The 14,499-nt window shown below is 35.9% G+C and overlaps 1 protein-coding gene across 17 annotated transcripts in view; it reads left to right on the top strand.

The window, feature by feature from the left end:
- The window catches only part of PCM1 (pericentriolar material 1), a 41,953-nt gene that overhangs the window by 12,922 nt on the left and 14,532 nt on the right, over positions 1-14,499 (top strand). For 11 of the 17 annotated variants that reach the window (XR_014851739.1, XM_085058832.1, XM_085058843.1 and 8 more), the window contains 16 exons: positions 427-536; positions 968-1,184; positions 2,391-2,589; positions 2,887-3,066; positions 3,909-4,066; positions 4,291-4,505; positions 6,104-6,258; positions 6,336-6,465; positions 7,167-7,301; positions 7,759-7,949; positions 9,109-9,306; positions 10,198-10,420; positions 10,543-10,688; positions 11,605-11,795; positions 12,948-13,131; positions 13,775-14,133. Coding sequence is in view for 16 of the 17 variants with exons in the window: in XM_085058832.1 (XP_084914958.1) it covers positions 427-536; positions 968-1,184; positions 2,391-2,589; positions 2,887-3,066; positions 3,909-4,066; positions 4,291-4,505; positions 6,104-6,258; positions 6,336-6,465; positions 7,167-7,301; positions 7,759-7,949; positions 9,109-9,306; positions 10,198-10,420; positions 10,543-10,688; positions 11,605-11,795; positions 12,948-13,131; positions 13,775-14,133 (2,991 nt within the window). In the remaining variant the exon portion in view is untranslated. The remainder of the gene's footprint in view (positions 1-426; positions 537-967; positions 1,185-2,390; positions 2,590-2,886; positions 3,067-3,908; positions 4,067-4,290; positions 4,506-6,103; positions 6,259-6,335; positions 6,466-7,166; positions 7,302-7,758; positions 7,950-9,108; positions 9,307-10,197; positions 10,421-10,542; positions 10,689-11,604; positions 11,796-12,947; positions 13,132-13,774; positions 14,134-14,499) is intronic. The other 6 variants (XM_085058847.1, XM_085058844.1, XM_085058845.1 and 3 more) reach the window with 1 other exon arrangement.

The raw sequence follows: 14,499 nt of genomic DNA, 5'->3' as shown, positions 1-14,499 counted from the left end.
AAGATTGCAACTTACACCAATATGAAAGCTTGGTGTCCTGTTAGTTTATTATTTTGAGGAAGTGAAATTACATGCACTGTGTTTATACTAAATAATTGCAGTTTTAGTGAGTTTCTATCAACCTTGGAAAAACTGGGTTGCTTTCATTTCACTTTGACCTTTTTAGCAAAACACAGAACAAGCCTAAAGTCCTTTTGTATGGTCCTTTGCAAAGCAGCCCTGAGTTGTCTTGTTAGTATTTCTGTAGCAGAAGTCATCTTTCAAGAGTAGAGCTGATGGAAAGGACACAAAATTAACAATATGTGCTGTATTTTTAGAGGTTGAGTGTATTGATGTTCTTGTTAAAGTACAGATTTTTCTTAAAATAGCCTTTATTTCATCGCTGTGGAAAAGTACTTATATTTTCTCCGTTTTCCATATGCGCAGTTGTAACAGAAACTACAGGTAGTGTTTCAGGAGTAAGTCTTACATCCGAACTGAATGAAGAATTGAATGACTTAATTCAACGCTTTCACAACCAACTTCATGATTCTCAGGTCAGTCCTGAGATTGCATTGTATAAATTTTGCCATTATCATCTTTTATTCTATTTAACAATGCAGTTAAATGTTTGTCTTGCTCATCTGTGTGTATTTGCTAGTGAAGTTATGAGAGTTCCCCCGAACTTGAAAACTCAGCAAACTTGAAAATTCTTAAGGGTTATTAGCTGACTGATCTACGCTTTGTGTCTCATGGGTTTCTGTGGAAGTCTAGAGATGTAGTTTCTGTATTGCAGTTTAATTATTAACTCAGTGTATAATTGGGATATCATTACAGTATTTTTAGTATATTTCCCTTTATAATGTTCATTGTTTTGGTGTTGATTCTGGTGTTGAGTACAGAAGGTCCATAAGACAGCTTTTTGTTTCTTACAATTTATTTATCATTTTTTGTGGTACTCTGAATAAAATGGAATTACTCTTTTTAGACACAGTCTGTGCCCGATAATAGAAGGCAAGCAGAAAGTCTTTCACTTACGAGAGAGATTTCACAAAGCAGAAACTCTTCAATGTCTGAACACCAGTCAGATGAGAAGGCACAGCTTTTTAACAAGATGCGAATGTTGCAGGGTAAAAAGCAAAAAATGGACAAACTATTAGGAGAACTTCATACACTTCGTGACCAACATCTAAATAACTCTTCCTGTAAGTAAATACAGGCAGAATTGTATTTTTTTCTAGAATACAATGTTTTTAATGTGCATGTTTGTAACATGGTCTTTCAGTTTGCAATTGGTTAATGAAATGCTGCTGATAAAAGCTGTGCTGGGGCAATATTAATGTAAATGGTTTTTGATGCTGTACACTTTCTGTCTTAATGAAGAGCTCTACAAGTAATGATGAGTGTCTACTAGCACTTTGGTTTATAACATCGAAGTTGACTAATGTGAGGATGTGATGGGTTTTTTTTCTTCAAGGCTTGTCTGGCACATCTAGCTTGTGAAAAGCATCATATGAACGTTAGCTTTTTGTTTATCACAGTACATATGCATTTATGTACTCAGCACTTCATTCATTAGTAGCTTTATGGCATTATCACTTTGCTTCTTCTCTGTCAAAAGGCTTTCACATGCACTCATCACAGGGATTTTTATCACAAGTTATTTTAGAGGGCCTTACCTGTCTGACTGGACCAGAGCTTTGGCATGTCCTTTTATTGGCTTTGTGCTCTTATTACTGATGCAGACCCATCTACTTGCTGCTTGCTCTCTGTTTCTAGCAATGCATTTGTACTGGTGAAATTGGTCCTGTAGCTAGAAACTTCGGAGGGGTAATCACTGCATGTCCTGGTTAGCCTTGAGAAATGAGGCATTTGAAGCATGGACTTGGAGAGGAACATGCTGATTTAATAGTTATGTTACTATATGCCGATTTTACTGTATGTATTTCATGCATATTTAGATTTCACGTAGCTGAAAGAAGCAAACATCCAATTTGTTTTACAGCATCTGGACAAAAGAGCTTAGCAGAGGTGAAAAATTTGCTAGGGTTTTTCTTTTAATCAAAATTCTAAAATGTTTAATTTTTTTTTTTAAGCAATGTAGCCTTAAGTAAATCCTTAAAAGAATCTTTGGGGAGATTCACAGTATGAAAGCTTCTGCTTTTGACATTTGATAGGACTAAAAGGGGCTAACTGAAATCTTGTTTACAAAAGCTACAAAATAACTCACTGCCTATTAACATTGCATACAACGAAACTTAAGAAAAAGGCTTTTGTTTTTCTAAGGAAAGAAAGTATTAACTGCTGTTTTATATGTTGGTAATATTTTCTGTAGTATTTTTTTAATATATCTCGGTTAAGCAGATTCCTTATTGCAAATTGTTCACATAAGCTCTGTTTCTTTTCTGTAGTTTTTCCTGCTTCAGGTTCTCCTCAAAGGAGTATTGATCAAAGAAGTACAACTTCAGCTGCTTCTGGTCCTATAGGCATAGTAACTGTTGTCAACGGTGAATCAAATAGCCTGGCATCTGCTCCCTATCCTCCCGATTCTCTGATTTCTCAAAATGAGAGTGAAGATGATGAAAATCTAAATCCAACAGAAAAACTTCAGTAAAAGCTCTTTATTTTTTTCACAATTTGCTTTAGTAATTTTGAGTACTACTTTCTTAATAAGTTCTGTGTTAAGTAACTACTTCCACTTTTTAATCTACCTAATGTGGTATTATGGACTATTAAGTAAACAGTCTAAGACAATTAACTGAGTTCAGGCTTCAAGTGGAAAGTTCTTATAGCTAGGAAACTAGCAGTAAACTCTTAAGAACTTTAAAGTGTATATATTCTTTTTAACTCTGCATAGGTTGGGTTAATAATGGCAAAACAGATTAAATACTCTTTTTTCTTTCTCAGGAAGCTAAATGAGGTTCGTAAGAGGCTAAATGAATTACGTGAGTTAGTTCACTACTATGAGCAAACATCTGATATGATGACAGATGCTGTGAATGAAAACACTAAGGAGGAGGAAGAAACAGAAGACTCAGAAAGTGATTCTGAACATGAGGATCCACAGCCTGTTACAAATATTAGGTTGTTGTATTTTTTGTCATCCAAAATCTTTGTAGCTGAGTTGTTGCTTCAGGAAACTTGCAATACATTATTTCAGTCAACCAGAAGTAACTTAAATCTGTTCTTACTACATTAACAGAATTACATTTTTTTTTAAATTTGAAGTAACTGTTACAGAGATGTTTAATAATCATCTAGTCCCTGGTGTCTTACTTATTTAGATTAGTATGAACATTTAGCAAATTGCTCTAAGATTTCAAAAATCTGATTCCTTTGGGTTTAAGCGCTGAATTATGTGTATGGAATTTCAGCAGAAAATTACAGTCCTAGATTACAGAATTGGAGTAAAAAAGCCCTTCAGTTTACAGAGGCATTTAGAGCTAGAGTCTGGCAACAGTGCATCGAGGATCTTCACTGTGCAGAAATGAATGCTCACTTAGCTATGCATCATGTAATCATATGCGTTTTATAATATAGACATATACCTGTAAGGCCTAATGTATTGCTGCAGATCTAGCAGAGGATAATATAAAGCTGCTTTGATGATTTTTGAAAAAGTAATCTGCTGGAAAGATGAATATTGAAAAGCTCCAAATGTCTGGACTGATTTTATATGGGGTTGGGGTTTTTTGGGTGTGGGTTGTTTGGTTTTTTTACTTCTTTTTTCCTTCTTTTTCTTTCTTTCTTTGGGCTTGTTTGTTGTTGAGTTTTTTGTTTGGTTGGTTTTTTGTGGGTTTTGTTGGTGGTTTTTTTTTTTTGGGATCAGGACACCTATTCCTAAAAAAGCCTTATAAAAAAAGGCTGAAGTAAAATTGTCTATGTACCAGTTTTTAAAAAGTTAACATGAGTAATTTATTTTACCCTAGAAACCCTCAAGGAATCAGTAGTTGGAGTGAAGTAAATAGCAACTCAAATGTACAGTGTGGAGCTAATAACAGAGATGGAAGACATCTTAATACAGACTGTGAAATAAACAACCGATCTGCTGCTAATATAAGGACTGTAAAAATGTCTTCTGCTTTAGGTATGTTTTAAAATCTTCCAATAATTTTTCTTTGTAGTGCAAATAACTGATAGCTGCCCAAAGTTTGGCAGAACCTTGTTTGATGAGCAAAATATTCAAGAGCCTAATTATTAAGCTAATATTTTTCTAATGTCCAGTAATTACAGTGGACTGCAGAAAGTTCAATAATGTGTTTTTGGTACACATTATTTTTGTGTTTCGTTTCCTTCTCTCCCTGTTTCCAGACTGTCATAATAGGGAGAATGACAAACACCTCGATCTACCCCAAGGTGAAGATGATGAAGTGGAAGAAGACAGAGTTAGTGAAGATTCCATATCTAGTCACAGAAGCAGCCTGGGTGATGTTGCTGGAGATGCTGAGTTTGAGCAGAAGATCAATAGGCTTATAGCTGCAAAACAGAAGCTTAGACAGTTACAAAACCTTGCTGCTATGGTGCAGGTATTTTATAAATATAAACTGGTGCACAAAAATCTAGCCTTCATTATTTCATGTAATGTATGTGTAACTTCCAATAAAGAAAAACACTGCTTAAGTCAACACTTAAAATGCTTATTTTTAGGCTAGGAAGAAAGAGATACTGTTTGATTTTTCTGAATTCAGTGGTGCTAGTTCTGAAGTCAAATTCAGTGATTTTCTAGGGGGATACTAGCTTAAGAGAGCAGTGGCCTTAATATTTAACCTTAGCACTGAATTACAAAGTACAAACTGAGAAGTAGATCAGTATTATTTTTTAAAATATTAGACATTTTTAGGATTATGGTGAATATTCACCACTTCTAGGTTTTTGAACCCTAGGTTTAGCAACATTGTTTGATCAATGAAGAACAATGTTTTTCATTAAAATCTTTGAATGTTGCAATATGTTTGACTTGGAATGTTTTGGTTCAGGGGCAGTGGCTTTTATTTGTTTCAGAGTTTTGAGGGACAGCTATAAATTGGAGGTGTTTTTAATTTAGAATATCTCATACTAATTTAGTGATGTTTGAAGTACAGTTTTATGGATCTAATGTCCCTTCAGAATGCTCACATGTGAGCACCATCTGATGTAATGTCTGCATACTGAATACACATAGGTGTGTCAGAAATGTAAGGGCTTTATGTGAGAACTTAAAAATCAAGCTCAGTTGGAACCTCAGTTTTATCATAGCAACAGTATAAACACAGTATTGTTATTTCAAGATTGTACTCCTATCAAAAATTTCTCAGCATCTAGAGCAGAGTTGCTTTTTATCATCACTGTAGGGATGCTAACTGTATAATGGTATAAATGGGAATTAGAGATGATGCAGCACCTTCCTTAATAAATAACCTGATTAACGGCATGTCTTCAATCTTTTCTTCGTATTTCCAAGGCTTGTTATGTGTCTGTACTCAGCAAAGATACAGTAGCTCTGTGAGCTGTGTTATTCTTGGTCACCAGTGATGTCTTCTGTTCTGCAAAGTCTTTATGAAAAATGATCATGTTGGAAAACAAAAGCAGCAGTGGCTACAGCTTTCATGTTTTCAGTTTGAGAACTGAAAATACAGAAATGATGAATAAAAGCAGAATAGAGAATCCAGTAGAAGACTTTCTCCAAAATATTTAGATTTAACTTTCAAGAGTAGTTTTGTTACTATTTTAAGTTGTTAATAATACTACTTAACTTCATGACTGCAGTAAATAAGCAGTCTTGTTCACCTTAGTCTCCTTCTGTTCTTCTTTCCTCCTCCCCTCTTGTTTCTTTGTATGCTTGTGTGTTTCTGTCCACTGGGTCACAGGCAAGTGGTTTGTGCTTCCAGAATGAGACAAATTATTTGCATTTATAGTGGAAGTTTCAGTAGTATGAGCTTTGTAACTTAAAATTCTCTCATTAACTCAATTTATCTTAAAGTCATGGTGATAATGGTGTCTCAGTTCATGATTTGTACTAAAGATAAAGCTAGTCAGACTGATTAGTTTTGAAAAAGTCAAACTAGACCAACTTGATGAACTAGATTTGTTACATTTTGTGCATCAACTTGAAAGCAGTCCAACTGCCTTTCTGACATCCTTTCAGGATGATGATGATCCAGAACCTCAAGGAACAATTGCAAATCCGTCTAATATTGGTGACTTGTTGGGTGAGGTGGAAGAGACGAAGCAACAACCAAACAATGTCCGAGCTAGTTCCAACAAGTTAAAAAAAGATGCGCGACTAAATGACAAAGCAAGGTAAGCCTTTGTCAAAGGATGGTAGAGCCATGCTGTAGGCAACTTCATGACAAGTAACATGTGGATAACTTACACAGAGAGAAGTTCTATGAAGCTAAACTTCAGCAGCAGCAATGGGAGCTTAAGCAGTTACAAGAAGAAAGAAGAAAACTGATTGAAATTCAGGAAAAAATTCAGGTGTTACAGAAAGCTTGTCCTGACCTTCAGGTAGGTAAAATGTATTTCTTTGCTGTCTTTAGGTGTTGAGCAATGAAACATAAAATATCTTGCACACCATTTTTTCTCTATGAAAATTGGAAAGAGCTTAACTTAAAATTAGTAATACTTTGTGTACTGTAAGCAGGTGGAGTTTTAAACCTAGAGAAGAGCTCTGCTTATGTCGTTCACTTCTCAGTGGTTCTTGCTCAATGGTTGCTGTATCACACTTAATTTCACTTCAGTAGTTTGTCTTCAAAAGCCTTGACAGAGTCTTCAAAGATACCTGTCTAGCCTGACTTTGTCTGTCCATACCTGTCAGTCACTGCTCCTTTACTTCTCTTAGTAGTCATTTGCAGATATTTTGGAAGAACACGGTGTCTTGTAAGCATGATCAACACTTGGTTGCATTTTAACTTACCTCTACAATGCTGTACTGGTTTTCATGCTCTTTGAAGATTTAACTTCTTTCTATTAAAGTGAGCAGTAAATTATCCCTACTGTGCATCTAGGCCATTATATAATAATACATAAATTAAGTTTTGCTGATTCCTAGGTAAGTTCTGAAATAAATATTTAGCCTTGATTCAAAAATCCTTTTCCTAGAGTACTGATTTTGTAGCCTCCTAAAGCCTTAACTGTGTTGGGGTTTAAGTGCAGGTAAGTAATAAAATCTATTATACTCTATTTTGCCATTTTGCTTTCTTTTTCAGTTGTCAGCTAGCCTGGGTAACTGCCCAGCAAATAGACAGACTTCACAAGCAACGTCAACTCCAGCCATGAATGAGTGTAACACAACTGGAAAGCCTCTATTTGAGTGTGATGAATCTGTACCAGTAGGCAATGAGGTATTTCATACTACATATACAGTGACTTTAAAAGGGTTTAAAAAGGACACAAGTTCCAGGTGGCTTGGACATATTTTTAAGTAGTTGGCCTGGGGAGTGGAGTAGTAGCTATTTTAATAAAGCGTGTATAACTTCTTTGTTTCTGGAAAGAAGGAAATACTGACCTGAACTGGCAAGACATTTTCCCCCAAATATAGTTCTTGTTGGCAAATATTAATGTGAAAGTTGAGTTAATTTTGAATTTTTACTATGAATATTGGATAGTGTATACCATAGGCAGGTTATCTGTAGAGAAAATTATGGAAGTATTTGTTGAAATGTGAATTATCTTTGCATCATCCTTCTCCTTTTTCCTGAAATTGTCTTTAATAATGATCTGGATATTACTTATTATGGAGATTTCTGTTGGAAATTATGCTAGCATTATATTCTAATTCTTCCATTTTACTGCAAACAGTTATGGTCTGAGATGAGAAGACATGAGATTTTAAGAGAAGAATTGCGACAGAGAAGAAAGCAACTTGAAGCTTTAATGGCTGAAGATCAGAGAAGGAGAGAGCTCGCAGAAACAATATCTACTGTTGCTGCATCTGTTAAAAGTGAAGGGTCAGAAGCTCAGTGTAATCCACAGCAGAGCAGGAATGAAAAGTAATAACATCAGATTCTGTATTAATCAATGGGTGCTTCTATTGTTTAGTGAGATGTCAGTGTTGGGACAGTTTCCTGTGTTCATCTGAGCACTGTGATGATTTAACAGAGCAGGAAATTAATTTCTTGACTTGTGAAGTGACAGTTATTTTTCAGCTTGCCAGTTTTATAGGTTTTCCCAGCATATTTAGTCTTTTCTGTTCTACCAGTGGGGGAAAAATCACCTAAGGAGAAGAAAATGCACGGAAAATGCCAAATGATCAGAGTGATTTTTTTAATCTTTACCCCATTTATAACATAGTAAAGTAACATTTCCAAAACAGAAATTAATTTCATTTATCTGTTCCAGTATTAGAAGTAGAATATAAGTTTGCATTGGTGAGAATCACAGAATCAACTGAGTTGGAAAAGACTGAGTCCAACCTATGACCTGACACCACCTTTCCAACAAGACCGTGTGGCACTGAGTGCCACATCCAGTCTTTTCTTAAACTCCTCCAGAACGGCGACTTCACCACCTCCCTGAGCAGCCCATTCCAATGCCCAATCACTCTGTGAAGTACTTCTTCCTAAATGCCCAGCCTAAACCTCCTCTGGTGCAGCTTAAGGCTGTGTCCTCACATCCTGCTGCTGGTTGTCTGGGAGAAGAGGCCAATCCTCACCTGGCTACAGTCTCCTTCCAGGCAGTTGTAGAGAGTGATAAGGTCTCCTCTAATACTCCTTTTTTCCAGGCTAAACAATCCCAGCTCCCTCAGCTGCTCCTCATAGGACTTGTGTTCCAGACCCTTCAACAGCCGTGTTGCACTTCTCTGGACACACTCCAGCATCTCAACATCCTTCCTAAACTGAGAGGCCCAGAGCTAGACACAGCACTCAAGATGTGGCCTAACCTGTGCCAAGTACAGGGGAAGAATCACTTCCCTGGTCTTGCTGGTGACACTATTCCTGATAGAGACCAGGTGCCATTGGCCTTCTTGGCCATGTGGGCACACTGCTGGCTCATGTTGTGAATAGTTTCGTTCTTTTTGGTGCAGCTTGATTAATTGCAGATAGATTTGCAATTGTCAACAGATCGTTTTACTAATTTGTCATTAACTTGAAAAAAATATACTCTTTTTCCAAACATCCCTTCTCTCCCTGACCCTGCAATGTTTGCTAGGACAATGGCTACCTGGGGAGGTTCTACTCAGTGTGCACTAGAGGAAGAAAATGGAGATGAAGATGGTTATCTATCTGATGGAGTTGGTCAGGCAGAAGAAGAGGAAGAAGACGCATCAAGTTTGAATGACAGTTACTCTGTTTATCCCAATAACAACATACCAGAAAATGCCTATTTTGTTAAAGAAAACAAAGATAGGTTAGTAGCCTTACTTGTTTTTCTGGTCCTCTTCTGAGTGTATTTGGAAGAGAGAGGGTGGAAGAAGCATTGCATTTACTACAAGGGATTCTCACAGCAAAGGAAAATTCCTTCCTGCTTGTTAGAGAGCTGTGTGTAGTGGCAGTGTCTTGTCTGAGTCTTTGTAGCTGCAATGCATATAACTGACTTAGTGATTTCTTTTGTTTTCAGTCTTACTAAAAGTCTACCATTGAGCTCTCCATATGTGTGGCACTGGCTCTTGATGTTCTCATTTACTTAAATTCAGCTTAAAAGATAACCAGTCTGAAATTTTTGCTGTGATATTGATCAGTCTCTTCAAAAATAGTAGTTCAGAGAATTAAACTAACTGAAATTTTTACTTCTAAGTTGCTGGTTTTTGTAGCTTGGAAAACTATTTCTTAATTATTGTGAATGATTTTAACTCTTGTTTACTGGATTGACTTCCTTAATAATCTTTGTGCAATTAAATGAAATGCCATGTTAAAATAATGTACAGATCTGCAGTTATTTCTTCTGGTTTTGATAGCAAAATAATTTTAGTAGGCAGTGGGCTAATCAGGGACTGGACCTGTCAATGCATTATGTTAGTGGCTTCTATTTTCATCAAGTACATCTTATCTAGCAGTAATGGAAAATACTGAAAACAAGGCCCAGAAGCATCCTTAGCACGTTTTTTGACACTAATAGTCAGCTGGGGGGCTCTTACTTTCCATTTGCTTAGGATGGTGTTGGATTGACAAAACATCGTGTGTGGTTAGGAGGCCTGTGCCATGTGAGTTGTTCACATACAACTTAAACATAATTTGAATAATGGAAGTATCATTAGAAATGCCTGATTTTGTCCTCATTCTTCAATTTTTCCCAATGCAGGTGGAAAAATTGCCGTCCTTTTTCAGCAGATGGGAATTACCGTCCAGTGTCTAAAGCCAGGCAACAGCAAAACATAAGTATGCGACGTCAGGAGAACTTCAGGTGGATGTCTGAGCTTTCATATGTGGAAGAAAAAGAACAGTGGCAAGAGCAGATCAATCAGTTGAAGAAACAGCATGAATTTAGTGTCAACATTTGTCAAACTTTGATGCAGGATCAGCAGGTAGATGGGAAGAACAGTTATTTTGCTGTTCCTATTTGCCTTTTTTTCTCTTCCTAACTCTTTCTAGCAATAGCTTCTGGTTTTTTTTACTTTGGTCACTGTTACATATTTTCTTTCCACAGACCCTGTCCTGCCTTCTACAGACTTTGCTTACAGGCCCTTACAGTATGATGCCCAATAATGTTGCATCTTCGCAAATACATCTTATTATGCATCAACTAAACCAGTGTTACACTCAACTGACTTGGCAGCAGAATAATGTCCAAAGGTTTGTTGACTGTATTAGTGTTTAACTATGGCATTTGAAATGCTTCAGTAACAGGAACATGGTTACCTGAATAAAAGATTACAGATAATGGTTAAATATGGGACTGTTGAACTTCTGAGTTGACTATTAGCTTTTGAAATTGTATTCAGCATTTCTGCTTGTCTTTTTTTTTCCCACCACCGCTTTAACACCTTTAAAAGTACTTTTTGAGTAATCTCCATTGAGGAGAACCAAAAGTTGGCAAAAATCTGTTGCAATGGTTATTTTTGAATATGCTTTTGTGTCTGTAGTCTTCACTAGACTACCTGGCTAGATTCTGGATTGTGATTTGCTTTGTAGCAGAAAGATAGCAAAAAAGCTTTTTGCCCTTTTTTAACATTTTCAGTTAGAATTTGTGCTTCCTACATTCCATTTGGATGTACTAAGTTTGCCTTCTGAACACTGATCTTTTTTTAAATTTTTTAAATTGTTTTAATTCATTGCATGAAAGTTCAAGCTCTTCATCTCAGTTTTGTATTTGGTAAGTGGTCTATAGGTGCTGTCCTCCTATACAATTTTTAAAAATAATTTTAACCTAAAATTTCTGTAAATACTTTGTATATTTGATAGTTTCTGTTGAAGTTTCAGCTTGCTTATTTCTTTAGTGTGTAGTCAGTTTTTTGTTGTTCTTGCAAGGATGTTTAACCTGTGTAAACATGCCCTCTTGTACAGGGCAGCTGATTTTAAACCAATTTGGGATTAAATATAAATAATTTGTGTCTTGAAGGATTTTTTTACTAGCTAAATCGAGCAGTTTTTTACATACATTACATGGTGTAGGTGAAGTAACATGAAGCTCAAATTACTTGAGTATAATTTTATTGTTTTCCCACATTATTCTTTTTGCCTCCCAAGTTATTTTTTTCTTGTTTTCAAGGTTGAAACAAATGTTAAATGATCTTATGCGGCAGCAAGAACAGCAATGTCAAGAGAAGCCATCAAGAAAGGAGAGAGGCAATAGTGCACCACCACCTCCATCTCCTGTTTTCTGTCCATTCAACTTCCCTCCACAACCTGTGAACCTCTTTAGTGTTCCAGGATTTACTAACTTTTCTTCCTTTGCTCCAGGTGAGTATTACCATAGGTGTGAGAAGTAATATGAATTTCAAAAATTCCCATTTTCTCATTGAAATTGTAATGTGAACTTGATGAAACTCTGTGACTTTTCCTTTATATTGAAATAGTCTTAAGCAGAAGTTTACTATTTATTGCTGAATAATTGTATATTTTTACTTCAGTATGAAAAGCAGGACTCTCTCAATATGAAGTTAGTTATAGTTGAAAATACTCCATAAAGTTAAGGTTTTAAATGTTCTTCATCCAACATGTGAAAAGTGATGTTTGAAGCTTCTACATATCTTCAGCAATCATTTCATAGTTGAAATCATGTTCTGACTAAGTGAACCATGTAATTGAAAGGTGGCACCTGGTAATTATTTCTGGTTTTCTTAGAACTTCAAACACTTGTGTTACAAATGCCTGTAAATGGAGTGTATTAGCTAATTTTTGTTCCCATCAGAGTTACAGAGTAATTGTTGACTTGGAAAGTATTCTTAATCACTTTCTCAAATCTACTTTTGCTGTTGAATTTGAAAGGAAATAAATGTAGGTATTTTACTGTGTAATTCAAAGTAAACAAAACTGTCTGGATATATTTCAGTCTTTTTAGGAAACCAGGAAATAGGTACAGACTTAGATTGGGGCTTTCAAATTGGAGCTTTCAAATTGTAAAGTCTGTTTTCTGTTTGAGAACATTTTTGAAATCATATGGAACCTGCCCAAAAGAGTAGTTACATTCAGTTTGCCACTTCCATACAGATTCTGATGTTAAAATTTCAGGATTATGAATCCGTGACTTCTTCACCTCTGTGAGCACTTGAACCATTGGAATTTTGTGTCAATTTGGTGATTATGTTGAGGTCTTCAGGCAGACAGAACTCTGCCTCTTTTTGGAGCTGTGGTTATTTTTACATTTACTTTTAGGAGCTCTTTACTGGGGTTTCTTGAAGGACCTTCATCTCCACTGATGGAATTGTAGTATCCAGTAGTGTTTGCAACCTGCACTTAAGGATTCTGATTGTTTACAGTGCTTTCAGGTTGAAAACAGTTCTTGCTTACTTCCCATTTTTGCCCATGATTTTATGCTGCTACAGTATGTCTCAAATTTTATTACATGAATGAATGAGGTAGGATCTTCTGACTCTCTTGTTTACTTCATAGGTATTAACTATAATCCAGTGTTCCCTTCTGGTTTTGGAGATTGTGCACACAACATTTCTCCACGCAGCAGTGAGCAGCAGGAGCAGCAACATCCTCTAGATCATAATACTTCTGGCAAAACTGAGTATATGGCATTCCCCAAACCCTTTGAAAGCAGTTCCTCTAATGGAGCAGAAAAACCAAGGTATTTAATATCCAAGTGCAGCTCTCCTGTAATCATTTTTCCTTTCTCTCCTCCCTTTTTTGGGGCTTGTGGGAATTCATCATTCATTGAGGGAATTTATTGTCATAGAATTACAAATGAGCTTTACTTTTGTAGCTTCCAGTTTAGGGTTTTTTTTTCAGTAGTGTTGTGTTTTTCTATATGTTGATTCATATATCATTTCATGAACATTTTAAAATCAAATGTAGCCTTGGAGTGGTTTTGGGACACTTTCTGAAGTGGAGGAATATGGGGTTTTGGAGCTGAGTTGTTTGAATAACTGGAGTATATAGTTTAAGTGGATTTTTTTTTTTTTTGAGCTACTGTAGATTGTACTGAATGTTGCTTTAAGAAATATTTTGTCCTATGGTACTATTTGGGCACAGCAGTAGCTGCATAAATATATTCATGTTGAAATCAGTGATAGATACGAATTTCTCCTGTTTTCAATGTGGAAGGGTTCTCTAGAATTACTTATTTTTCAATACTCATTTGATGTCTAAGTAACGAGGGCAGATAATTAGCATTACAGATAAATTACTTGCTTGTTAATGCATGATGTTTCTGTCTGAGAGATTAGGTAATGATATACTGAGGTTGGTCTGTGGGTCTTTTTCTCTGACAGAAGGAGTCATAGACAACCTGAAGAGGAAATGGAAAAAAGATCAACTTGGCTTAATGATAGCCAAGAAGTGAAAAAAGATGATCAGTCTCAGCTGAAAGCAGGTTTTGCAGTTTCAGTACAAAGCATTGCTTCTGGTCATAAAAATCAGTCTGATATGAACAGGAGAAGAGAGTTTGATGAAGAGTCTTTGGAGAGTTTTAGTAGCATGCCTGATCCAATAGACCCAACTACTGTGACAAAGACATTTAGATCTAGAAAAGCATCAGCGCAAGCAAGCTTGGCATCAAAAGATAAGACGCCCAAATCAAAGAATAAGAGGAAGAGTTCTTCTCAGCTAAAAGGCAGAAGTAAAAATACTGGTAAGTTGTAAAGTAATTTTGGATACCATGGCAAACTTGGCTTGGATTATAATCGTTACATTCCAGAGAATTTACTGTCCATAAATGGTACCTGTAATAATGAAAATAAGTTACTGAAATGAGTTCATTTTGTGTAATACAACTGCATAAGTTTTTTTAGTATTTCAGTAAATAGAAACTAAATAACTAATTGAGATGTCATGATTTAAAAGGATCATGGATGCAGATAAGTGCAGATTTGAAATAACAAAGAAAATCATCTTCTTCCTTGTCTTCATGTTCAAACTGGATGATTTGCTGGAAAATATATTTAATTAAAATTCTGAATATTGAGAAGGGGGGGACAGTACTGGTTAGTACTGTAGT

The sequence above is a fragment of the Lichenostomus cassidix genome, chromosome 4, assembly GCF_008360975.1.
Source record: "Lichenostomus cassidix isolate B80296 chromosome 4, HeHo_3.0, whole genome shotgun sequence".
NCBI classification, from domain to species: Eukaryota; Metazoa; Chordata; class Aves; order Passeriformes; family Meliphagidae; genus Lichenostomus; species Lichenostomus cassidix.
The sequence above is the reverse complement of the archived record's forward strand: the minus strand, read 5'-3'. Positions and strand labels throughout refer to the sequence as shown.